The sequence below is a fragment of the Ailuropoda melanoleuca genome, chromosome 4 (genome assembly GCF_002007445.2).
Source record: "Ailuropoda melanoleuca isolate Jingjing chromosome 4, ASM200744v2, whole genome shotgun sequence".
NCBI classification, from domain to species: Eukaryota; Metazoa; Chordata; class Mammalia; order Carnivora; family Ursidae; genus Ailuropoda; species Ailuropoda melanoleuca.
The window spans coordinates 54,999,361-55,026,834 of NC_048221.1; the positions used below are offsets into that span (position 1 = coordinate 54,999,361).

A 27,474-nucleotide genomic window follows, 5' to 3' on the forward strand; every position below is an offset into this window, starting at 1 on the left:
CCACAGCCGCAGCAAGACTCAAGGTGTGAAATGGTCAGAACCAGTACATGCGAGGCAGAGGCGGCACATCCCGGCCCCTCTCCCGCTGTGGTCCACACCAGCAGGTCCGGGCCAGTCCTGGACCATGAAGGACATGAAGGGGATAGCCACTGGCTGGCAGGATGGGCCCCACACCCCACACCCTGTACGACACCAGGTCTCCCTCAGAAGGTACCCCGCTTCTTCCTTCCTCGAAGGTAGCTTTCCCATCAAGTACCCAGGCCACGGAATGGAGTATTCCAGGACTTTATCCAGCTGCTCTAGAATTGCTGGCGCCATGGAGGGCCAGCTCTGGAGGGGTGGGCCCGGCAGGCCAGAGACAGAGAGAGAGACGAGGTGGGGAGGCCCCTGCCTGCCTGCCCTGCACCCCGGTCAGCAGCCACAGCCCCAGCCGTCTCCGACGTCCTTGCTATCCAGCTGGATGTGGTCGGTGCCCTTCTCACTGAGCAGAGGGCCGCCGTGCCTGACGACCAGCTCTGTGGCCACCCTCACGAAGGCCTCCTCCACGTTGCTCGAGTCCTTGGCAGACGTCTCGATGGCACACAGGATGTCATAGTGCTCCACCAGGCTCTGTGCCTCGGCCAGCGGGACCTCCCGGAGCTCGCTCAGGTCCGACTTGTTCCCTGCAGCGGAAGGTCAGGTGCGGCTCGGTGAGGCCCACAGGCTCCAGCAAGCCCTGTCCCACCAAGCAGGGCCAAGCTGAGATGCTGTGCCGTCCACCGCACCCTGCCCGCCACCAACAAACACCGTTTTGTATCTCTCTTCTTAAAAAATAAAAAAAAAGACCTCCCTTAATTTTAAAGGTCTTATTCTGACCTCTCATCCCTCATTTTTTCTCTTGTTTATCTTTTCCAGAGGCTCGTGGATTTTACTGCTTCTTCCTAACAAGCAGGAGCAGTAAAGTCTGGTGAATAGAGCAGGGTACTTTCAAGCTGCGAGAAACTCTGGCTCCCTTTCACTTGTTGTGTGACCCCGGGGTAAGCCACTTCATCCCTGAGACTCGGTTTCTCCATCTCGGATGCCACCTTCAGCACAGGGGGGATCGAATGGTACAATGAGCAGGAAAACAGCTGGCACCCGGCAGGCACTCCCTAGGTGGCGGCGTTAACAAGGAAACCTAGCATCGCAAGGTCTGTTCTTTGCTAACATTTCGTTACGCTTATTATTTATTCTCTCCTATTTTCCTCTGGAATTCTTTTATTCACTGTAAGATCGTACTTTTCGATTATTTGCTTTTCTGCGCATGAGAGCACAGACTACCAGTTGACCCGAGAGCACAACCCTGGCTTCGCCTACAAGGTGTCAGATGTTTCATTATGTTCCAAAAAATCTGGCCAACTGCTCCTTGACCCAATTTCTAGAGGAATTTTTTTAAGTCTCTAAATGGTTAACTTTTGTAATGTGACCATATAGGGAGGATAAAAAAAAAATAGATAACCATCTAGAAATATCTAAACTGTCTTTGGTAGCCTTATATGATGCAGTAACTAATTTCAATGTGGGGAGCTTATTTGGATCCTGCTTTCAATAAACTGGAAAAAAAAAAAGTACACGTGATATTTAGGGGCAATGATAAATCTGAACCCTGATCGGCTACCTGATTATATTAAGAAAATATCAATATTTTTCAGATGTGAAAATGGTATTGTTGTTAGGTACTTTTTAAGTGTTTGTATCTTCTATAGATTCATGCTGGAATATTTACAAATGAAATAGCTACGGTGCTGGGAATCGCCCCAAAGAAAGACAAGGGAGGGGACGGGATGAGGGTAGAGAAGAAACTGACCATGAGTTGCTCGTTGCTGAAGCTGGGGGATGGGTATCCGGGATTCACTGCACTATTCTATTTTTTGTATTTGTATAAAATGCTCTATGACAGAATGTTTTACTACATGTCCTAGATAAAAGGGAAGTGTAAGGTCAGGTAAGGAGAACTCCACCCCTGCCTGGGGAGTCCAGCTCCACCGAGCGCTCCCCCACTCCAGGCCAGGCCGGCCAGGCAGAACCAAGCACCACCCTTTCCCAGCTACAGCTACACCCAGGCCCCATGTGTACAATCTCATCTTGGAAAAATCAGCCTGACGGTTGGAATGAGGACCCCAGGGACCATATAAACGGTCCAAAGCTTCTTGAGCCCAGGTCTGGGAAGTTCACTTAGGAGGAAAAGGGAAAATGGAGGTAAGAGCAACAGTGGTTCTCAAAGTGGGGTCTCTCGGCCACAAACATGGCGCCACCTGGGAACCTGTGAGAAATGCATGTTCATGGGCCCCACCCAGCCCTCCTGAATCAGATGTGGTGCCTGGCATCTGTGCTTTTGCAAACTTCTGAGTGATTGGGAAGCACACAGATGGTTAAGAAGCCCTGCTCTGCAGTGTGGTGTGACAGCAAGTCACCAAATGACAATCGGCAGAGCTCAAGTTATCTATTTACATGCTCACAGGCTGTGTGCACTGGGATAAATTACTTCACTTTTAAGAGCCTCAGCTCCAGCCCCTGACAAACAAGGAGTAGCCAGGGTTATGGGAACTAAATCCAATGACACCAGTGAAGGTTTAACCAGTGTTACCCACTGTGGGGATACACGGTAACTGCAAAGCCAATGTTAGCTCCCTTTCTTCCTCCCCCTAATTCCAATTTTGAATATAACTGTGTAAGTGATTGGCAGGATCAGAATTTGGAAGATCACGGTTCAAGTTCTGGCTCCCTTCCTGCCTGGCCAAGTTCAGCCTCTCTCTGTGCTCCATTTGCCCTGTGTGTAAGAAGGAGATAGAGACTAGGACAGACAGAGAGATCCGTGGCCCCGAGGAACCCTGCTGGACCTGCCCCGTCCCCCCAGCTCACCGATCAGCAGCTGCACGATGTTAGAGCCTGCGTACTTCCTCACATCCTCGATCCAGTGAGGCACTGACAGAAAGGAGCTCCTCTTTGTGATGTCGTAAGCGAGGATGGCCCCGTTGGCACTGCGGTAGTAGCTCTGGGTGATGGTGCGGAATCGTTCCTGGCCAGCTGTGTCCCAGATCTGCAGCTAAAGAAATAGGGGGTCTCCCGTGAACCTGGTGGTGTGGCCACACGCAAGGGATAGGGAGGGCGATCCCACCGACCCACGCCCAAAGCACCGGTTCCGCTGGGCAGGCCACCAGCCCACACCTTGGCAGGAACCACACAAGAGGGGCTAGAAGGTGGACAGAGAGAGGAAAGAACTCTGTGGCCCAACTTTGAGGGGAACAGGAAGATGCAAGGGAAGGTGGGGAGCCCTCAGCTCTGCTCTCTAAAAGGTGGCAAGGGGGCATTGTGCACTGCAGCAGAAAGCATATTTGACCCAGGGCCCTCTGTGTGCCCTCTCTCCCCTACGCACTGGGCTCACTGCTGGGAACAACGAACCAGAAGAGCTCCAGCAGCTCACAGTTCCAGGTATGCTATGATGCTGGCTGTGTGTGTGTGTGTCCTGTGCCTTTCCCTCTCTGGGCCTGCAAATTCACCTCTATACCCAGCCTTGTGGAAGGTTCCTCCAGCATTAGGGTTCTCTACTTCTGCCTCAGTGATCCCTGGGAAGATGCTCACAACCTGGTGGTGAGGGGGCCGGGGCTTGGGCAGTGAGGGCCTGCGGGAGGCAGTGCATAGGGTCCTCCCATGGGGCCTTTATCACCAGCTGGCCCAGCTTGACCAAAGGCAAGAAACCTGGGGTCTCTCCTTGCCATGTGTTCACTTAGCAAACACCCATCGGTGCCCACTGCCAAGCCCTCCTGAACACTGGCCATGGAGGAGAGGAGCCCGTGTGTAGCAGGAGCTCCCCTGGTTTCTGCGGAAGCAGCAGTCTGGCATGACACATGCCAGATAGGGCAGGCGGAGGGGCTGTACCCGGAGCAGACCTGGACCTCCACTGTGCCCGGGCTGGGTGGAGGTCACCAGTTCTGGGCCTGAGGGAGATGGACTGTCGGGGGCCATCAGAGTGGGCAGATGCCAGGGCTTTTGGGGGCTCAGGGTTTGTCTTCTCTGCTCCACAAATTACAGGTTCTGGGGTTCTCTGAAGATGAACACAAGCCTTTGATCTCCACCAAGCTGTGGGTCCATCCATCTTCCGTCACTGGCACAAGCACTCTGGGTGCCTCTTTAGTTCACAAGGCGTGGGAGGCCCCCTTGTCTGTCCGGGATACGGAAAAGCCCCAGAGGCCTCAGACAGTTCCTGAGGGCAGGGCTGTGGAAGTGACCCCCTTCCCTAGGCCCCACCGACATAAGTCTAAGAGTTAACAAACTCTGGGCCACAACATGCCAAATGGAACCCTCTGGTCCTGAGACCTCCTATTTACTCCTCAACCATAAAAAGCTCCAAGGAAACCAAGTGTCTGTTAGCTCACGCCTGGGGTGAAGGGAAAGGCATGAACTCTGGCAATACACAAACCTGGAATCCAGATGACCAAGAAACTCATCTCTATACCCTAGAGGACAGCACATAAGACAGAGGCCAAACAAACACAGAAAAAAAGTGACATGGACGGAACAAAAACTACGCAGAGACGAAATTTGTTTACCAAAAACAAACATCAGTATTTTCAGAGACAGGAAAGATCCATAAAACAATAACAGAATACTATTTCTTAAAAAAATAAAAAAATAGTTGAGGGAGTATTCCAAAAGAAAAATAGAGGGCGCCGGCTGGCTCAGTTGGAAGAGCATGTGACGCTTGATCTCAGGGTTGTGCGTTCGAGTCCCACACTGTGTGTAGGGATTATTTAAAAGTAAAATCTTAAAAAAGAGAGATTTTGACAATTAAAAATATAACGTCAATGAAAAATGCAACCTAAGGGTTGGAAGATAAAGTTGAAAAAATCCCTCCAAAATAGAGAGGAAAAAAAACTGTAGAGCCAGCCTAGGAGGTCCAACATGGGGATAGTAAACACTTCAGAAGAAAAAGAACAGTAAAATCAAGGGGAGGAAATCAAAGAAAAACTTCAAGAAAACTCCCTCTGGGTTGAAAGAGCCCACTAAGTACCCACACAATGGAGGAAAACAGACCCCCACAAAACACACCACATGGGAATTCCACAACAATGGGGAAGAAAAAAAGGTCCTAAAAGCTTCCAGAGAGGAAAAGAAAAAGAAAAAGAAAAAACAGGTTTTAACGTTAAAGTTTCACAAAATCCACATGGCACTAGATAGTCAATGAAATAATGCCTAAAATAATAGGCTAGAAAATTATTTCCAACCTAGAATTCTCTACCCAATTAACCATCAGTCAAATGTGATGGTTTAATAAACACACTTTCAGATACACAGGCCTCAAAAAATTTATCTTCCTGCCACCTTTTCTCAGGAAGCTACTGACAGTTCCTCTAACTAAAGAAATCAACCAAAAATAAGATGTGGGATCCCAAAAACAGAGAATTCAACTCAAAAGAGAGGCAAAAGGGAACCTCAGGATGGTGGTAGGGGGAGACCCCAAAACAAGAGCTGAGCGGCGAGCCTGGACATCAACCATCAGCAGCAGGCCACAGGGTTCCACGGGCAGCTTCCAGCTCCAGCAGAGTAATTACTGGCAGATGAGCCCTCCCTCCAAAAACAACCATTAGACTGAGAAAAACATGGGAGGTCGCTGTTTTCAAGATGTAAACAAGCAGCAGGAGACAATGACCCTGAAAGAAGCAAAACTCCTAAGATATGCCTCCTGACCACCACGACCCTCTACCCGGGCAGGGCTTCCTGCCTGCCAGACAATGGGCTAGAATCCAGGCAAAGCACGGTGGTCCCATATGGCCAAGAGGCAAGTATCAGAGTCTGGAGCAGCTGATGGGACAGGAATGAGGAGCGATGCATGGGTGGGAAAGCCTAAAGTCTGGGTGTGGTGTGGGAGTCTTTGGTGAGTCCTTCCCTGAGGGCTCCATGCATCGGGTGGGACTACCAGATTTTTACCATAGAGGGACTCCTAGCTGCTGGAGAAAGACCAGAGATAGAGGCTGAGCAGTGCTGGGGGGTGCTGAAGTTCCAACCCAGCGACAGTGAAGAGGCCTTCTTAGCCCCTTGTTAGTAACCCAGCTAGTAACCTGAGACATCAGAAAGGCTGTTGCCTACGAGTGAAGACCATGCATGACTAGACAAAGGCCTCCGAAAACCTGCCCTAACAAAACCTAAAACCAAGCCCCAAGACAAGTCTCAGGTTTGGAGACTGACTTCTGTCAAGTCAGAAAGGCTAGAGAAACATCCCTGGACGTCCATCTGTCTGTCCTAACAAAACATAAAAGCAAGCCTACACGGATTCAAGGTGATTGGCCAGCAAACTGAATTGACCATTAGGACATGAATCAATAGGGGCGCCTGGGTGGCTCAGTCCCTTAAGCATCTGCCTTCGGCTCAGGTCATGATCTCCGGGTCCTGGGATCGAGCCACACTGGGCTTTCTGCTCAGCAGGGAGTCTGCTTCTTTTTCTCTCAACCTCTGCCTCTCCCCACTGTGTGTTCTCTCTCTCTCTCTCTCAAATAAATACATAAAATCTTTAAAAAAAAATTTAAAAAAGGGGGCGCCTGGGTGGCGCAGTCGTTAAGTGTCTGCCTTCGGCTCAGGGCATGATCCTGGCATTCTGGGATCAAGCCCCACATCAGGCTCCTCCACTGGGAGCCTGCTTCTTCCTCTCCCACTCCCCCTGCTTGTGTTCCCTCTCTCTCTGGCTGTCTCTGTCAAATAAATAAATAAAATCTTGAAAAAAAAAAAAGACATGAATATATGTTCTTCAAAAGAAAAGAACAGAATCCGGAGTCAGTGGCATCAACCACTATTTCCAGTATACAATAAAAAATTGCTAGGGGCGCCTGGATGGCACAGCGGTTAAGCGTCTGCCTTCGGCTCAGGGCGTGATCCCAGCGTTGTGGGATCGAGCCCCACATCAGGCTCCTCAGCTATGAGCCTGCTTCTTCCTCTCCCACTCCCCCTGCTTGTGTTCCCTCTCTCGCTGGCTGTCTCTATCTGTGTTAAATAAATAAATAAAATCTTTAAAAAAAAAAATAAATAAATAAAAATAAATAAAAAAATAAAAAATTGCTAAACATACAAAAACCCAAAAAACCCTAATTTGATCCACAAAGAAAAAAACAGTCAATAGAAAATTATATCAAAATGATCCAAATATTGGATTTTAGTAGACAAAAATATTAAAGCAGTTATTTTAAGTATGATCAGAGAATTAAAGGAAAATATGGTCACAATGAGTGGGCAAATAAGGAATTTCAGCACAGATATGGAAACTGTTTTTTTAAAAACATATAAAAAAGAATTGAAATTCTAGAACTTAATAAGTAGAAAATTCACTCTACGAGCTGCGCAGCAAAATGGATAGGGCAAACACACACAAAAAGAATCGCTCAACCTGAAGAAAAATCAGTAGAAATCATTTCCTCTGAACAAAGAGAAAAAAAATATTGAAGAAAAAGCAACGGAGGCACAGGAACCTGTAGGACAACATCATACATTTCCATATTCACATAATTGCAGTCCCAGGAGGAGGAAATGGTGAGAATGTGGCAGAACTAATGACTGAAAATTCCAAATTTAATGAAAATATTAATCTAATGATCAGCAAAACCCAAGCAGAAGAAATACAAAATATACCATAGGAGACTATGGTAAACAAGTCAAAAGTGAAAACAAAGGTAAAAGAGAAAAATTTTAAAGGAGTCAGAGAAAAAGACATATACAGGGTAACAATAATAAAAAACAAGTGACTTCTCACCAGAAATAATGGATGTCAGAAGACAATGCTGGAAAAAAAAAACCTCTCTCAAAAATGAGGGTGAAATAAAGATAATTTCAGACAAATGAGAGTAGAATCTCCCTGGAAGACCTGCACCACAGAAATGCTAAGAGAAGTTCTCCAGGCTGAAAAGGGATAATACTAAATGGAAACTCTGATGTACAAAAGGAATGAGAAGCACCAGAAATGGTAAATAGGCAGGTGTATCTAAAATATGATTTTTGTTTCTTGTCATTGCCATATAAGACAACTGACTGGAAAACTATAAATAATGACTGTAAGGTGGAGTTTATAATGTATTAGAAATAAAAAGTATGACAATAACAGCGCATCAAAAAAGGAGGGCGGTTAAATGAAATTATACTGTTGTAAGGTGACTACATTTGTGAGGTGTCAGATGTGAAGTGAGAAATAAGTCTTAAGTGTCAGTTGTAACATATGAAGTAATACAAAACTGACTCTAAAGACACTTTATAAATTAAGGATGCATAGTTAGCCCTATAACTAGTAAAAGAAATAGCAGGCGAACAGAGGAAATAAAGTGGTATTCTTTAAAAAAATTCAACTAAACCAAAAGAAAGTAGAAAAGGAACAAAGGAATAAAAAACAGAAGAGGCAAATAGAAAACACAGAGCAAATGGGAGATTTAAACACAAACAGATCAATAATTACATTAAATATAAATGGACTAAACATTTCAATTAAAAGCCATAGCTTGTCAGACTGGATAAAAGGCAAGACTACATGCTATCTACCTGAGATGCACCTTAAATATAAAGACACAAATAGGTAGCCCATAAAAAAACGAAATATATAAAGTACCTGTAAAAAGTAAGCATAAGAAAGTACGACAGTTTTAGGAATATGTAAGTAGGCTTCCAAACAAAGAATTACAAGAGATGAAGAGACATTTCATAATGATAAGGGGCAATTATCAGAAAGACATAATGATACTAAATAATGTATCCACCTAATTACAGAGTTTTAAATTTCATGAAGCTAAAACTGACATAACTAAAAGGAGAAACAAATCCACAATCATAATTGGAGGTTTTACCACCTCTTTCTCAGTAACTGATAAAGTAGACCAAAAAAAAAAAGAAATCAGTGTGGATAAGGAATATCTAAACAATACTACTGATCAAATTGACATTTCCAGAACACTACACCCAACACTGCAGAACAGCACATTTTTTTTCAGGTGGACCCAGAATATTCACCAAGATAAACCATACATATGCTAGGCCTCAAATAAGTCTCAATAAATTTCAAAAGGCTGAATTCTTATAGACTATTACTCTAACCACAAAAACAAAAAACGAAAAACAAAAAAAACCCCACAAAACAAAACAAAAAACTAAAATAGAAATCAAGAAAGCTCTGAGAGAGATTTCTTTTTTTTTTTTTTAAAGATTTTATTTATTTATTTGACAGAGATAGAGACAGCCAGCGAGAGAGGGAACACAAGCAGGGGTAGTGGGAGAGGAAGAAGCAGGCTCATAGCGGAGGAGCCTGACGGGGCTCGATCCCACAACTCCGGGATCACGCCCTGAGCTGAAGGCAGACGCTTAACCGCTGTGCCACCCAGGCGCCCCTGAGAGAGATTTCTTTAAGAAGACAGAACTGAGAGGTGTCTGGGTGGCTCAGTTAGTTAAGTGTCTGACTTCGGCTCAGGTCATAATCTCCCAGTCCTCGGATTGGGCTGTGTGAGGCTCCCTGCTCAGTGGAGAGTCTGCGTCTCTTTCTTCCTCTCCCTCTGCCCCTCCCCCAACTCGTGCTCTCTCTTGCTCTCTCTCTCTAAAGTAAATAAATAAAATCTTAAAAAAAAAAAAAGAAGAAGAAGAAGACGACAGAGCCAAGAGAAGGCCTTATATTAAGAGGCAAGGTATATAATACAGATGGGGAGGAAAGTTATATCAATTAGGATCTCCCCTAATTAGAGAGATGAATTAACGGTAAATACAGAGACACCTAAACAAAACAAAGACAATTACTACTTCTAGGAAAAACTGGTGAACATGGTAAATGAAAAATAATGGCAGTACACTACATGGCTTAGCAGTGAACAGCACTTACTAATCGTAATGTATTCATTCATCAACACCTGCTACGTGTTCCAGATACTGGAGTGGAGATACCAGGGCCAACAAAACAGATGCAAATTCCTATCCTCAAGCCTATAGTCTGGTGCAGGAGACAAACGCTAAGTAAGATCCTAAGTAATAAGGATTTATAATTATTATAAAATGTATGTACTTATACATATATATAATATAAATAAAAATAGTTATTATAAAGTAAATAATAAAAAGTAAGTATGCTAGATAGTGATAAGACAGGAAAAAATAAGCAGGGGAAGAAATTATGAAGCACCGTGAGGAATGAGGATTTAGACAGGACAGCCACAGAAAGCCTCACTGAGATAACTGTTGGTAATGATCTGGAGAGTGGTGCCTGGCTGGCTCAGCCAGTGGAGCATGCGACTCTTGATCTCAGGGTCGTAGGTTCAAGCCCAAGGCTGGGTGTAGAAATTACTTAAAAATAAAGTCTTTTAAAAAAAATAACTAAATACATAAAATCTTTAAAAATAATAATAATAATAAATAAATAAATAAACAAACAAACAGGGACGCCCGGCTGGTTCAGTCAGAAGAGTGTGCAACTTTTGATCTCGGGATGGTGACATCGAGCCCTGTGCTGGCTGTAGAGAATACTAAAAAATAAACTTTAAAAGAAATTCTCTTTTAAAAAATACATAAATAAAAAATAAAGATGTGGAGAAAGTTAGCTAACTGTGCAAATGTCTGGGAGACAAGCATTCCAGGAATAGAGAAGAGCAAGTGCAAAGGCCCTGAGGCAGAGAAAAAGCAAGCAAGAAGATTGGTGTGTTTGAAGCAGAGTACAAAGGGAAAGAGCAATAAGGGATGACAGAGAAGTATCAAGGGGGGCTCAGATCATGCAGTGCCATCTAGACCATAGTAAGAACTCTGGACTTCACTCTGAGTGAAAGTGGGAAGCCATGGGAGCTTTGAGCCAATCAGGCTTACTTTGTAACAGGATCTCTCTGGTTGCTCTATTGAGAAAAGATCAAAAGAGATCAAAGACAGAAATAGGGAGACCAGTTAGGAGGCAGTGGCCATAATCCGGGTAAAAGACCAGGTTGGACCAGGGTGGTAACAGCGGAGGAAGGGAGAAGCGAGCAAATTCAGAATACATTCTGGGAAGAGAGCTGAAAGGAATGTAATCATGATCTAATCACTGTTGCCACACAACTCTACTGGGAGGGCGCAGTGTGTACGTGTGCAACGGGGGCTGAGGAAGCACTGAGAGTTAGTTAACCATCACCTTCCAAAGTCAGAAGTCAACAAACTACGCCTGTAACTGGGGGAAAGGGGGTGGGTCGCAGCTGAAAAAGAGCCGGAAGTGATTACCCCCGGAGGCTGGAGGTGGGGGTGCCAGGAGACCTTTTTGTAACAAACCTTGTTGAACCTAATGACTCTTTAAGCCATACACGTGTGTAACTGATAAAAATAAAAACTAAATAAAAACCAACAAAATAGCTCCAGATTAAGGTATCTAGGTCAACCAATTGGTGAAATTTGGGCAGCCATGGAGGAGATATTTCTGGAAAGTAGGTCCTTCCCATGACGGGTAATAGTCTCATCCTACTCTCCCACATTAGAGGAAGGGAAGGAAAAGAGCAGTGTCAGTGCTCTGGGGTCCAACAGACCTGAGAGCATAAACCAGTTCCATCACTTCCCAGCATGGAAAGCTAGAACTACAGCTTTGAGCTACAACTTAACGCAGTTTCTCAACTGTTAAAAAAAAAAAAAAAAGGTACAGTAAGGGCCAAATGATAGATTCAGGGTGCACGGTGCCTAACACGGAGAAGGTGCTGGAGAAATGCATCCATTTAGGGGCACTTGGGTGGCTCAGTCGGTTAAGAGGCTGCCTTCAGCTCAGGTCACGATTTCAGGGTCCTGGGATGGAGCCCTGCGTCGGGGCTCCCTGCTCAGCGGGGAGCCTACTTCTCCCTCTCCCTCCCTCCCTCCCTCCCCGCTTATGCTCTCTCTCTATCAAATAAATAAAGTCTTAAAAAAAAAAAGCAACCATTTAACAATATTTACTGCGCAATTACAATTTTTGGCTAGTGTTTTAAATATATGCAAAGGAGATTTAATGCAAGGTAGAATATATAAAATGCCCAAAGAAAAATATATCGGGCTGTTGCGTGGGTCATTGATTTGTCTGCTATGTACTGCGTTTCTGCCATGGGCCAGCTCTTGTTCTAGGAGCTGGAATTGCAGAGAATAAAACAAAACAGAGCTCACATCCCAGGAAAAGAAGACAGACAAGAAGAATGCGAACAGGATCCTTGCAGAGAAGGGTAATGAGCACTCTGCAGAAAATAAAGATAATGAGGAGAGACTCCCCGCGACAGGGGCCTCCTGGGGTGGTCCCAGAAGGTGACACTCAAGAGCTGAGGACTGATGATGAGAAGCCAGGCATGGGAACAGTGTTCAGGCAGAGGGAACAGTGCCACAGTGTCCATAAGGACAAAGCTCACCGTGTTGGAGATACAGAAAGGGCAGGGTGGCCAGATGGCAGTGAAGACAGCACATGGAAGGTGATGCGATCAGGGACAGCTGAAGCCAGAACATGCAGGATCTTACAGGCCGACATTGAGTGTGGACTTTATTTTTATGGCAATGGGAAGCCGATGGAGACTGTCTGAAGCCGAGGAATACGTATTAGACATCTCTTTTATCCCACCTCACATATCTTAGCAGCCCACCCTGAACTCCAGCCCACTGCAGCAGCAACCAGCCCACCCAGTATAACGGCCTGAAGTGACTCGCTGCCTACCTTGCAGCATCTCCGATTCCAGCCCAGGAGGCCTGCTGGAAACCACCAAGCATCATACCTTCATGACCCAGAAGTGAGAGCGCCTTACCACCCTATGGAGCAACCCTTGGCCAGTGGGGAGCAAGGCCTGCCCAGCAGGATCAAGCCCCATGTGCCCGTGGCAGTGACCAACTTGAGGATACATGCAGCCCTGTAGCTTTCCCTTCCTCCTGTTTTACTCTCTCCGGTCGCCAAAACAAATGAGCTGCGTGCAACCCCGTGTCTCAGGCTCCTGTTTTCCAGAGGGAGCCCCGGCTGAGACGAGAGGCGCTCTGGCTGATGTTTGTCAAGGATCACCCGCGTTGCCGGGTGGAGCGGGGTCCTACTGTGGGATCGCGGAGAAGGTATAGTAGAGGAGGCTCCATCTCGTGGCCCAAATGCCCTGTGTTCCAGAACAGGTGGGAGAAGCCAAGCCAGGTGAGGGCCTACTTTCCCAGCAGCCAAGCCAAGCTCCTTTGCCGGAGCCCCACGCCTGCCATTAGGCAGGGCCCCAAGGGGGTCTGGGTGAAAAGTTTAATGAGTGCGATCAGCCACCTTAGCTACTCAAGAGACAGGCGGGTGGGGAGGCAGGCAACCACGCCCGGGCTGTCCTGAGCCGTCCATCGGAGAGGACGATGGACGGCGGCAGGCTCTCTTCCTCAGAAGCCAGAGCAGAATCCACCGCATGGATGCTGTGGGGTCCTGAGGCGGCAGGTTGGGTCCCCGTCGGAGCCTGCAGGCAGAAACCACCAACCCAATGCACAGAGCAGAAGGGCAGGCTCCCACGTGCCGTGACTGGCCAAGAGATCAGAGCCTGATGCTGGGCCCAAGCCCGTCTGTCTGTCTGTCTGTCTGCCTACTTCCCTGCTCCCTGTCCTCAGCTGGGGCCTGGGCGAGAAGGAATCATGGGCACCGAGTCCTTTCCTGCTCCCTCCCCTCCACACCGGCTGTCACCAAGCCTCACACCACAGCCACCATAGCCAGCCTCAACCCTGCCCCAGGCTTCCACCCACACTGCAGTCCATTCTCTACACAGCAGCCAATGCGGAGCCCCTGAAACTGTGTTAAGTAGGATCCTGTCGCTCCTCGCTCCTCGGGGCTCCACCCTGGAAAGGCCTAAAGACCTGCAGCCTGGACTTTATTGCCCTTCGCATAACTTCACTTCAGCCCTATTTGCTCCTGGCCGGTCCTTGAGCACTCGGAGGTCTCTATACCAAGACCCCTGCCCTTGACTTCCCATTGCTGAAGCGTTCTTCTCCCAGACCAGCACATGACTGTGGCCTCCCTTCACTCCAGCCTGCTCAAGTACCAGCTGCACTCACGGGTCTTTCACGGTCCCCCTTTCTTAAAAGAGCAGCCCATCCTGTCCCCTCACCCTGATTTACTTTGCTCTGGAGGCAGCCCTCACATACGCGCACTTTTTAAATGTTTCCTGCTCTCTCTCGCAGCAGTTTCACAAGGGCAGAGGCTGGCTGGCTGGCTGGCTTTCCGTATATGCCCAGCACCCAGCATAGTGCCTGGCACGTCGAAGGTGCTCGAATTAGTACATGCAAGATGGATGAGTACCCTTCCTCCCCTTAGAGCCTATTACCCTGCCCCGCTGGGTCTCCATCTAGCAGCTCGGGCTCCAGACCTCGGCTTAGGAAAGCGAACCATCAGCTCTTCACATCCTAATGAGACTGTGAGTGTCTGACATCAGCCCGAAACCAGTTGAGAGCATGTGCCAAGTTGAGACCGCCACCCGCGGGAAGTCCTCTAGCCGCACGCTCACTTGATAAACAGGCAAGGACTTTGTACTGTGGGTTATGCCCCAGCCCGCCCTCCCTAACTCTCCCACTTCCCACCTGGCACGCCGCCAGCCTCTCCTACCTTCCCCAAGCCAGGCCTTTTTATCTTACATCAGACTTCAGGGGAAATTTTCAGGGCTGCTGACGTCTGGAGTGAAGCTCAGAAGCATCTGCTGGGCACGGAAAGTAGGAGCGAGGTCCAGTTAGGATGGAGAAGGGCTCCCAGAGCATTTACACTCAGAAGAGGGGAGCTGCCCCCACTCCCACTCAGCAGAGGTCAGTCAGGTAAGTTTCAAATGGGTGGGGGTGGGGACAGTTACCCTCTTCTGAGTGTGGGGGTGGTCATTTCCAGGCTGCAAGGGTCCTGGGTCTCATTCGGGTCTTTTGCCTTGGTGACAGAAGGGCCCGGGCCCATGGATAGCTGCCTCAGTCTGGGAAGCATGGTGTCAGGGTAAGAGATGAGGCTTATTTTCTCTTTTAAGCTCCACAGCTAATGACTCCATGTTTACACTGTCCCTCTGAGTCCCTACACCTGTGACGGCGTATTCTTGTCTTTATCTTCTTTTCCTAGGATAGACTGCATTTATCTTGATCTTCTGGTGAACTCCTACCTAACCTTCAAGACCCTAGTTCAAGTCACCTGGTTAGTAGAGCTTTCCCTGACACACAGGCCCAAGCCCCAGGCCAGGGCAGAATTCATTTCTTGCCTTCCCGCTCCCTACCATCTGTGTTCTTTACCCTGTAACAGCACGCACTGCAGAGGACGTTCGTCATTTAACTCAAGTGTCCCAAACTAAGGTGCCTTTGGGGGCCAGGCAAGGAGCATAGATGCAGCAAGACAACAGAAAAGGTTATCCTACCTAAAGCAAATCCAATTAAAAACAAAACAGCAAATCACCATTCTGTAGGCACCAAAACTCAGGTTTCTTAGTGGGAACTGGCCTAGGGCTGTCTATGTGGGGCTCTTGCTTTGTTAAGTCTCTCTCTCGCCAGCGAGAATGGACTCTTGAGGGGAGAGACCCCATCTTACTCCTTTGGGCCACCAGCAACCAGGCACAGACGCAGGTACTCAACAGTAAAGGAACCCTTCCGAAGGCAGGTCCTGGTAGTCAGGCCAGTGAGAGGGAACAAGACGGGGACAAGAGGTACTCTGACGCTAGCGCTGCTTTCCAGGGATTTGTGCCTGCTGTTCCCAAGGAGTAACTTCCTATGTGCCCCAGTGGGAAATCAAGTCTACTCATTAGGTTAAAAGCTCCGTTATCGAGGTGACAGGGTGGCTCAGTCTGTGAAGCGCCCAACTCTTGATTTCGGCTCAGAGCGTGATCTCAGGGTCATGAGATGGAGCCCCGTGTCGGGCTCCGCACTCAGTGGGGAGCCTGCTTGAGATTCCGTCCCTCTCCCTCTGCCCCTCCCACTCCTGCTCTTTCTCTCTCTCATATAGAAAAAGAAATCTTTAAAAAAAAAAAAAAAAAAGGTGCCACTAGTGGTTCAGTTCCCAAAACCTATGTCCAGCCCTGTCTCCTCCGGTGGAAATAGAAGAGGATTTTATTTGAACAGTCTTTCTCCTGCATGACGAAACAGACAGTGGAAAGTTCCTTGCTTCTTCGTAGTAGAAAAAGACCTTGGAAAAATTAGTTCTCAGGACAAAACTCCACAAACTGGTCAGACTGACCCAAATACGAGTTCCTGAGCTATTTTTCATTATGTCTTGGGATGTGGTGAGTTGAACCAGAAGGTGGAGTCTGCAGGCCACTCCTCTGGCCAGCTGCTGTCACTCCTCCTGCCTCAGTCTCCAGGGAAGAGCACAGCCTGGGGCTTCCCAACAAGCCAGAACGGAGACACGGGTGCACTCTTAGGAGCAATGGTGAGAAGCTGCCAAACGTCCAGTATATGAGCTGAAGATAGGCAGGCAGGTGGGAAGAGGCCAAGGGAGGGAAAGCAGGGCAAGGACACGCTGGGCTAGTGACACAGGGAGGGGCAAACAACATAGTCCTGAACACAGATGGCTCCTCTGCAGCGGGCCGTAAGGGCTGTGGGTGTACCCCTGAGTTCAACACTCCTGCCCCCTCAACACAGCTGCCCCAGGTCCCAGTGTCACAGATTTCTCTTTGCCCCTTGTTACAAGGCAGCCCTCCTTGGCAGGTTATCCGTAGCTGGAAGTGAAGGAGTGATCAGGAATCCCAGGTCCCCATTCTACTCCATCAGCGGAGGGGTCAAGGATGGTTCCAGGAGTTTCCTAGAGTTGGCACTTCCTTACCAGGAACTTGGGAATAGCAGGGACCAGTCCCACTCTGCAGGGCTGGCAGGAGCACGGGGTGCAGGAGGGGTTCTATGTGCTTCGAGAACGTCCAGGCGCCACCTGTGTTAGTGAGCACCTCTGCTGGCCTGTTTCATCCTCACGACAACCCTAGCAGGTCAGTCGTACTACTTTCTACACGAGGGGTCACAGGGTCACAGGGAAGCAGTGGCAGAAGAGCTTTGACGGACTCTAAAACCCCATGCCCTTTACTGTGTGCACAGCTCCTCCAGAAGCCTTAAGTGCTTTGCTTTTTGTTTTGTTTTGTTTCTTCTGAGAAACCTCAGTGATGATTCATACCTCCTGCAGGAATCAGTCAAACCCCTTCCTGAACAGTCTTGGTGGGGAAAAGACAAGACGTGGGAAAGGGACCAAAGCCTCTCACCAAGGAGTCTTGCCTGGGTTGCTCACAAGGGCCACCGGCTCCCCAGGGATGTCTCTCCTCCCTCTCACAGGGAAGCCGAGACCATCTAGCACAACCCATGCCCCTCCTCTGTGGCCCCCTTCCCTGCTGCCACCAAACCGTACTCACAGGCCCCTTTAGGCACTACAGGGAAACACAGTGACCCGACTGAAGCAGGGAGCCAGGCGCCCTCCCACCCTATTCGGTGGTCAGGCAGGCCCGCCAGGCTGGGAAGAAACCATAACAAACAGGTGGACTGCCAGTTCCTCGTGGCAGCAACCTACGCCTACCAGGATGAGCCGAGAGCGAGCAATGACAGCGTTCCCAAAGCCCCAGACACAAGCTCTGACTTCCGGGGTAAACGGTCTCACAGAGCCCTCACTGCCTCCACAGTAATTCCCTTAAATCCATCTGTTTCTCTTTTTGCAAAATTCCTCTGCAGCAAGGACCCAGCCTAGAGAGGGATCAGATGCCATACGTCCCAAAATGAGCTCTGCCTTCTCTCAAACTGTCCGTCCTGCACCCTGCCACTAGGGTTAATGGAGAGTATCCAAGCTGAGAGCCCCACTCAGCCTTGACCCTTTGGCCGCCCCTCCACTCAGTTATGGCTGATGGTGCCTCCAGCCAGCATCAACCCTCAGGGACAAACAGTGGGCCTCCCACACAAAGCTTTGCACAGCCTTCAGGACACAGGTGACACACCTTCTATGATCAGAAGTCTGGTGCTGAGCCCCTTGCATAGTCTCATCTCCCCTAACACTCCAGCTACGCTTGACTTGGACAAACACCCACACTTCCTCTCCCACACCTCCATGGCTTTGCACATATATGGCTTTGGTTGCAAAGCCCCTTCTGTTTTTCCTCACTGGGAAATGCACGTATCTTTCAGGGCCTACATAGCTCGAAACTCACTGTCCCCGTGACCCTGGGGAGAGCGGATTACTGCCTCCTCCGTGCCCCTGTGGCATTCAACAGACATCCCTGTGACAGCCATGGCAACCACAGGGCCCTGCTTTGCAGGAACAGTCCTAATTTTCAATATTTGGTCTTGTTGTCGCCAAAATAAACACACACATACTTATCAGGCCATGTGTTCCAATTCCTGGTTCAGAAACTGGGCAATGACATTAATAGCACTGCACGCTAGCTATCTGCTTACATATCTGTTCCCCCAACCAGTTATGAGCTCCTGAAGAACGAGGACTGTGTCTTATTCTCCTTTTTTTCTCTTGAGCTTAGAATGATGCCTGGGAAAGAAGAGGTAGTTACAGAACGGATGAACAAACCGTCAACTAGTTGTCATTTAATGATCTCCCCAATATCCAGTTTATGTCTCAGGGTGTCAGATGGTCACATCTACCAACAACAGTAATTAAGCTGGACAGAACACTTTCAAAGTTTCACGCATTTCCCCCTTGAATCCCATTTCATCCCACCCGCTGCTCCAGGTAGAAAAGGCCAGCTCGAGGCCATGACTCTTAAGTGATATCCCAAGAAACAAAGTTAACAGAGCAAAAAGGAATCTTTTAACAAGAAATGTGAATAGAGAAATCTGGTAGACACTACCCCAACCAAGTGATCAAACCAAGGGCATCAGTACCAATGCGGGAACCTGGCAGCCTGTGCCACCTGCCAAGGCACAGTGGGCAGCACACGTTACTTGTGGTTCATTCTCACCATAACTGTCCCACCCACGTCGAACTGGGCCTCTGACTCAACCTCCAACTTACAGGAAATACAGGAGACAAAGAAACAAGTGCAAAGACACCACAAGGGAACCATGAAACAAATGCAGGAAGCGAATCTTAAAAAAATAAAAAAAATCAGTATCATTAACAACAATAACAACAACAAAAAGTCATTTAAAAAAAAAAGCAAGGTGTTGTTCTGGACCAAACTTGTACTGGACTCTGGTTCGAAGAGGAAATACACTGGGGCGCATGGGTGGCTCAGTCGGTTAAGTGTCTGCCTCCAGCTCTGGGCATAATCTCAGGGTCCTGGGATCAAGCCCCGCATCAGGCTCCTTGCTCAGCAGGGAGTCTGCTTCTCCCTCTTCCTCTGCCCCTTCCCCACTCGTGCTTGCTCTCAAATAAAATCTTTCAAAAAAAAGAACAAAAAACAAAGAGGAAAAACACTATAAAAAAACATCCAGGAGAAAGTTGGAAAAATTTAAAAATCGACTAGACGGGAGATGTTATTTTATAGAAATACCAGTTGATCCTTGAACAACGTGGGGTCAGGGGCATCAATCCCCTGGGCAGTCGAAAATCTGTGTATACTTTTGACTCCCCAAAAACTTAACTACTAATAGCCTACTATTGATGGGAAGACTTGTAGATAACATAAACAGTCAATTAACACATATTTTTGTATGTTATATGTATTATACACTGTATTCTTACAAAATAAGCTAGACTAAACAAATGTTATTAAGAAAATCATAAAGAAGACAGAATACATTTTGCAGAACTGCTCTGTAAAAAAATCTGCATAGACGTGTACCCAGTTGTTCAAGGGTCAACTGTACTGATTTACTTACGTGTATTAAAAGAATTGTGCTTATTCTTTTTTTTAAAAAAGATTTTATTTATTTATTTGACAGAGAGAGACAGCCAGCGAGAGAGGGAACACAAGCAGGGGGAGTGGGAGAGGAAGAAGCAGGCTCTTAGTGGAGGAGCCTGATGTGGGGCTCGATCCCATAACGCTGGGATCACACCCTAAGCCGAAAGCAGACGCCCAACCACTGCGCTACCTGGGCGCCCCGAGAATTGTGCTTTTATTTCTTATCAGGGAAATAAAAATCAAAACCACAATGAGATGTCACCACTTGTCATAATGGCTGTCACCTGACACCTTTCAGAATGATTAAAATCAAAAAGACAAGAAATAGGAAGTGCTGGGGCACCTGGCTGACTCAATCTGTTAAGGATCTGCCTTTGGCTTGGGTCACGATCTCAGGGTCCGGGGATCAAGCCCCATGTAGGGCTCTGCTCAGCAGAGAGTCTGCTTCTCCCTCTCCTTCTGTACCTCCCCCTGCTCACTCTTTCTCTCTCTTTCTCTCTCAAATAAATAAAATCTTAAAAAGAAAAAAAAAAAAGAAACAAACAGGAAGTGTTAGCAAGGATGTGGAGAAAAAGAAAGCCTTGCACACACCATTGGTGGGAAAGCAAACTGGTGTAGCCATTGTGGAAAAAAGTATGGAGGCACCTCAAAACATTAAAAATAGAACTACCCTATGATCCAATAATTCCACTCTTGGGTATTTACCCATGGAAAATGAAAACACTAATTCTAAAAGATATATACACTGCTATGTTTATTGAAGCATTATTTACAATAGCTAAGACATAGAAGTGACCCAACTGCCCAACCACAGATGAATGGATAAAGACGATGTGGTATATATATTCAGTGGAATATTACTTAGCCATAAAAAAAACAAGACCCGGGCACTTGCAACAACATAGACATAGAGGGTATAATGCTAAGTGAAATAAGTCAGACAGAGAAAGACAAATACCATATGGTTTCACTCCTATGTGGAACTTAAGAAGAAAACAAACTAAAAAAAAGAAAGAAAGAAAGAAAGAAAGAAAACAAATGAGCAAACAAACGAAAAGAGACAAACAAAAAACAGCCTCTTAAATACAGAGAATAAACTGGTAGCTGCCAGAGATGGGGGGAGGGGTGAAACAGATAAAGGGGGTTAGGAGTACACTTATCATGAAGAGTACTGAGCAATGTATAGAACTGTTGAATCATCACACTGTACACCTGAAACTAATATCACACTGCATGTTAACCACACTGAAATTTAGAAAATAGAAAAAAAATCATGCTTATTCTTAAAAGTTGTATGTTGAGCTATGAGGTGATGTATCATGGTATCTGCAACTTACTTTGAAAAAAAAGTATATTACATATACAGAAAGACAAAGCACACAGAGCAAAACAGGAACAAATGCTAAACCTAGGTGCAGGATAGGTTTGGGGTTTACTGTGCTCCTTTCAGCTTTTCTATATGCTTGAAAGTTTTCATAATAAAAAGTAAGGAAGGGGCGCCTGGGTGGCACAGCGGTTAAGCGTCTGCCTTCGGCTCAGGGCGTGATCCCGGCGTTGTGGGATCGAGCCCCCACATCAGGCTCCTCTGCCGTGAGCCTGCTTCTTCCTCTCCCATTCCCCCTGCTTGTGTTCCCTCTCTCGCTGGCTGTCTCTATCTCTGTCAAATAAATAATAAAAAATCTTTAAAAAAAAAAAAAAAAGTAAGGAAAATAAGAGTATTAATAATACCCGCAGAATGAAAATATTACTGATATGAAAATGAACCAACTGGAGATCTTGGAAACTAAAACTGTAATTGTCAAAATAAAGAAAACAATAGATGGAAAGAATGATCAGAACAGATACAGCTGAGGGACGCCTTGGTGGCACAGCTCGTTAAAGCATCGGACTCTTGGTTTCGGCTCAGGGGATATCTCAGGATGGAGACCCAGGTTGGGCTCTGCACTCAGCCGGGGTCTGCTGGAGAATCACTCTCCCTCTTCTCTCCCACTGCCCCTCCCACTCATGCTCTCTCTCTAAAATAAATAAATCTTGGGGCGCCTGGGTGGCGCAGTCGTTAAGCGTCTGCCTTCGGCTCAGGACGCGATCCCAGCGTTCTGGGATCGAGCCCCACATCAGGCTTCTCCGCTAGGAGCCTGCTTCTTCCTCTCCCACTACCCCTGCTTGTGTTCCCTCTCTCGCTGGCTGTCTCTCTCTGTCAAATAAATAAAATCTTTTAAAAAATAAATAAATAAAATAAAATAAATAAATCTTAAAAAAAAAGAAAAAGAAAAAAAAAGAAAGGACACAGCTGAAAAGGAAATCAGTGTGCTGGAAGGTGAAGTCCAGGGTTTGTCCAGAACACAGCACAAGAGAGCACCATGCTGTTAAGATGGAGAAGATAAGAGATAAGGGGAACAGACCCTAAATTCCAGCTCCTGCCCCATGCAAGCTCCAGAGAGGAGAACAGGAGCTAATCAAAGATAAAATTCCTTAGACCTTTAGGGCACCTGGAAGGTGCAGTCGGTTAAGCATCCAACTCTTGGTTTGGGCTCAGGTCATGATCTCATGGCCCTGAGATCGAACTCCACATCTGCTCCGTGCTCAGCTTGGGTTTCTCTCCCTCTCCCTTTGCTCCATCTCTCCACGCTTGCTTGTTCTCTCTCTCTCTCTCTCAAATAAATAAATAAATAAATCTTTTAAAAAATCCTTAGACCTTTAGAAATACAGGAATTTTCACTCTGATTATACCTACTGAGTTCAGAGCAGGGTGAATGAAAAAATATCCCACAACGTAGACATACTATTGGTAAGATTTCAGAACGTTAGAAATCAAGGGTCACTTGATTTCAAGAGTCACTTACAGATTCTTTCTGAAAGAATCACTTGAGGAACAATTCAGGCAAAATGAAAATGAACTAAAGTAATAAAAGACAGTAAGCCACAAATAAATAAATAAAACTTGGAATTAAAGTCTAAAATAACTGTTGATGCAAAATGTCCAAAAAAAAAATCAATAATGATCTGGCACTTGAATCCTAGAGGATTTCAGCATGGAAACTGGGGGTGGTAATGGTTATACAACTTTGTGAGTATACAACACCACACTGAACTGAACACTTTAAATGGTAGAGTTCTATGGTACATGGATTATTATCTCAATAAGGATTTTTTTAAAGATTTTATTTATTTATTCGACAGAGATAGAGACAGCCAGTGAGAGAGGGAACACAAGCAGGGGGAGTGGGAGAGGAAGAAGCAGGCTCCTAGCGGAGGAGCCCGATGTGGGGGCCGGGATCACGCCCTGAGCCGAAAGCAGACGCTTAACTGCTGTGCCACCCAGGCGCCCCTCAATAAGGATTTCTTTTAAGGAACTTCGTAGAGCACTACTTTAGACAAAATAGTCTAAGTAAGGGGCACATAGGCGGTGCAGCCAGTTGACTGTCCAACTCTTAATTTCGGCTCAGGTCATAATCTTGGGTTGTGGGATCGAGCCCCACGCTGGGTTCTGCACTCAGCGCAGAGTCTGCTTGGGATTCTCTTCTCCCTCTGCCCCTCCCCCAACTCACACTCTCACTCTCTCTAAATTTAAAAAATCAAAAAAAAAAAAAATGAAGGATAGTCAAGTAAGGTCAACTGATGTAAAGTAGAACAGTATCCGTTGATATGTCCATACATGTATATACAGGCAGAGCAAACTGCCCCAAAGCATCTTAACACACCACGGCCTTCCATCCATTATCATGTTCCTGCAGAGGCAGGGGAACCCCAGAATGGTAAAAAGAAGAATCTAGCAGGAACTCTATAGCTTGGAGTCCTTTTAATACTTAACAAGTTTTTCATGCTAGGCTTGAAAATACCAACCACGACCATTTCGCATCAAATTAGCCAAGCTTTGCCAGTTAAATTTTAAGAGATTAGGCTTTTTAGTAAATCAGTCTATAAAAATTTCCCCATCAACTTGCACTATGGTAACACTATTTCTCAAAAGTCATAAAATCAAACAAAACAGAACACCAAGTTCCTACACGGTCTCCTGTTTTCACCTGACATTTATCTCTCCTAGCTGGCCAGGAGTCCTTCAGCTCCTGCATGAACCCAACCCTTGAAGCCGAGGTTCACAGATACCCTTTGCTGCTTAGAAGGCTCTCCCTTCTCTTTCTCTCCCTCCCTCCCTCCCTCTTCCTGTCTCTGTCTCTCTCTCTCACTACCTGGTAGTTCATTCAGCCAACATTTACCAAGGGCTTATTCTGGGGAAAATAACCCAAAGAAAACCCTAGAGTCAGAGTTTACCCTGAGGTATTTACCTTGTGATTTCAACAATAAAACACTTTTTTTCTATGTGTTTCAAAGAATTTTTACGTACTTTTAAAAAACTGATTTTTTCTATGTAATTATCTATAATGTGAACATGGCAGATATTAAAGCTCATAGCTAGAGAACTGAACTTTTATTCTGACAGCTAAGATCTTTTTTTTTTTAAAAGATTTTATTTATTTATTTGACAGAGAGAGAGACAGCCAGCGAGAGAGGGAACACAAGGAGGGGGAGTGGGAGAGGGAGAAGCAGGCTCCCAGTGGAGAAGCCTGATGTGGGGCTCGATCCCAGAACGCTGGGATCACGCCCAGAGCTGAAGGCAGACGCTTAACGACTGAGCCACCCAGGCGCCCCTAAGATCTTTTTTCATCACAAAATCATCCACTATTTGTGTACCCATGAGAGAGTTAAAACCCAAGAATAAAAACACAAGTTAAATGAAAAAAAAATCAAAGTTTTTCATTGGAAAATCTAAACAGAACGTTTTATTTTTAAAATTTTTTTTAAATTTATTTCTTCGAGAGCGAGAGAGTGAGCGGGCATACAAATTGGGGGGAGGGGCAAAGGGAGAAAGAGAACCTCAAGCAGATTCTCCACTGAGCATGGAGCCTGACACGGGGCTCAGTCTCACGACCCTGAGCTCATGACCTGAGCCCAAATCAAGAGTCGGATGCTTAACTGACTGAGCTACCCAGGTGCCCCAGGATATTTTTCATTTTAAAAATACCTAATTTTTACCCTTCTCAGGTATCAAAATGGCGGGAGTAGGGATTCCCTGGCTTGAAATTACCGAATTTTTTTTTCAGTGTGAGGGGATCCTTCAGTGATGAAATGGTCCGACACCATCCGCTTCAGCTAACCTAATCCACAACCATGAGCTGTGAGATCAAAGCCAACCTTTCAGGCCTCTCACACCAAGATGAACAGCATCCCCTTAAAAAGCAGTCGCCTCAAGAGATGACACACTCCAATGACCTGTCACTGCCCAACACGCACCGCCGTTGCTGTCAGGGCCCTTGGACCTGCCCGCTAGCCTGACGTGCACCAGAACTGTGACTTTATAGTTAGACCTCACTTTGGACTGAAGAATGCTACCACTATGGAGCGCTCTCAAATACGCCCCTGAGGGACCTGCCAGAAGGAAGAGCTGCAGGTTCTGAATTATGTGAATAAGGATCGTCACAGCTGATCACACATTTGGGAAATACGCATGCAATTTCTCAAGGAGACTCTTTTGAAAGGGGCAGGGCCCATGGACACATCGGGTTCTAGGTCGCTATTTTTTCCACAAATCAGTCACATCACTCCTTAGTCACACTCCAAATCTGGGATGGTGTCACTTCAAACACTGACGAAGAAGTGCGAAAACCTCGAAGAACTCATGATGTTTACACACCTCATGGAGGACTAAGTTCCTGTTCTTCCAGTCCAAGAAAGGGAGGCTTACAAGGCAAAGGAGTACCAGTAAGATCAGAGGAGTCCATGTGCGTCCCCGTATAGATACAGGAGCTATTGATGAGACATGGCCCTTGCTTATCAATTTATCACAGCAGGTTGGAGAGATCCTCTCTCTAACAGCACTAGCTCGGGTTCTGTTGCTGTATGTTCAACAGAACAGCATTTTGTAAGCCATTCTAGAAGATGGGCTTTTTCTTTTGTTCACACCAGCCATGTGAACCAATTCACCCAATTCGTCTGAATTAAGAAGGATTTGTTTGTTTAACCAGCACCTTGGCATTACAACGCTGATACGGTACTGCTAATCAAAACACAAAAAAACGTAAAATGCAAGTGCTATATGACGGCCCAGATACTAAACTCGTCCCAAACCTTCCCGTGCGTGTCTGGTGTTCGTGCGTGTACTACTGGTGGGAGAGGGCACAGCACAGCAGTGAAGACAAGCACCAGACCAGGAGCCAGAAGGCTAGGTTCTGTTCTGCTCTGCCACACATAGGCCTTCATGTCCCGCTCTGTAAGATGGGGGTCCTTCTCACAGGGTGACTGTGAGCAAACCTTATGTGCGTAGGTGAGATAGGGATTCTTTCTGCAGCTCACCGATAAGAGTAACAGATCAGTGAAGTGACTTGCACAAGGTCAGCTGGGCATCCAAGCTGAGAAGCCACACTTCTGGACTCCCAATGCCACTCTCTCTCCCAGGTGATTTCCACACCAATGTCAGTCCCCATTTACTGATGATCCACAATGGTCCAGGTCCCTAAAGCTAAGAGGTTTGCAGGTGAAGCTGATGAGAAGCAGTGACGTCACACGCCCAGAGCGCCAAGAGGCATAGTCAAGATTTTAAGGTGGTGCCTCGTGGGTCTAACACTGGCCCTCCTTCCACTGTCTTTCCATGACACGTGCTCCCTCAGGACTGTCAGAAACCTCAGGAGGCAAGGTTTATTTTGCAATGGGATGGCTGTCATTGGCCTCAAGAACAGATTTCAGACGACCAGCATGACCCAGAACTTCTTTCTTATCTAACAGTCCTTTTGCTATTTCTGATCAAAACTGGAAAAGTCAAACCAGTAACATCCAAATTGGAAAAGCACCTGATCCAAACAGCAAAATCAGACCCGACTGGAAGGACCAAGGATGCAAACTTGAAAAAGAAGGCAGTTCTGATTTCCCCGCTTGCCCCCTCTTTTGGAAGTGCCAGGAGCAGCTACAAAAACAAAGGTGACTTGTAGGGCCTAGGGAAGCTTGAGAGCCAAGGCCCAAGGGCATACACTTTACCTCTGTGAAGGAGAGATCTGGCAACATCCCCAACAAGGGGAGAGTGAACCCGACAGAGAGCTGAATAAAGGGGGTACAATTCGACAAGGCTAACCTCTGTGTGTGGACTTGAGGCCTATGTCCCCAGCGATCTGCAAAACGAGTTTACATAACAGGCCTTTGTATTGTCCCAGATAAGAGAGAGTAGAGGAGCGGTCAGAATGTTTTAAGGATTTAGAACCGGCTGAGATTTCCTGGGGGACAGTGAGGTTGGGGGGCGGTGGGGGAAGGGTGAGTTAAGAAATCATCTGTCTAATCGAAGGAGGAAAATGGTAACAACAGCCATAATAATTTAAGGCCTCATATTTCTAATTCCTTGGTTTTATTTGCAATAGCACTTTCAGGATAGACAAGAAACCAGTAACATTGATTGCCTCTTCTTAGAGGGCACTGCAAGGTTGGGGGACGAAGGTAGAAGGGAGGTTTTTTTTGTTTTTGTTTTTTTTTACTGCATGCCCTTTTATACCTTTGAAATTTTGAAATTCTGGACCATGTAGATGGATTATCTATTCGAAAATATATAAAGGAAATTTTTATACCAGTTTAAGCATGTCCATAGCCTTCCATCAACCCTAAGAAACAGGCAGAGCAAAGATCATTAGTCCCAACTCACAAATGAGGAAGCTGTGGGGTCCAAGAAGGGAAAAGGGATTGGCCACGGTTGTGGTGAAGTTGGAACTAAGACTCAGACCTTCAG

At 46.6% G+C, this 27,474-nt stretch overlaps 1 protein-coding gene across 1 annotated transcript in view; it reads right to left on the reverse strand.

Annotated features, from left to right (window-relative positions):
• Positions 1–269: 269 nt before the first annotated feature.
• RAB43 (RAB43, member RAS oncogene family) overlaps positions 270–27,474 on the reverse strand; it is a 31,458-nt gene continuing 4,253 nt past the window's right edge. The window contains exons 2-3 of the mRNA XM_011222963.3: positions 2,881–3,064; positions 270–662 (exon numbers count right to left, since the gene is read on the reverse strand). Coding sequence (XP_011221265.2) covers positions 412–662; positions 2,881–3,064 — 435 coding nt within the window. The 3' untranslated portion in view covers positions 270–411. The remainder of the gene's footprint in view (positions 663–2,880; positions 3,065–27,474) is intronic.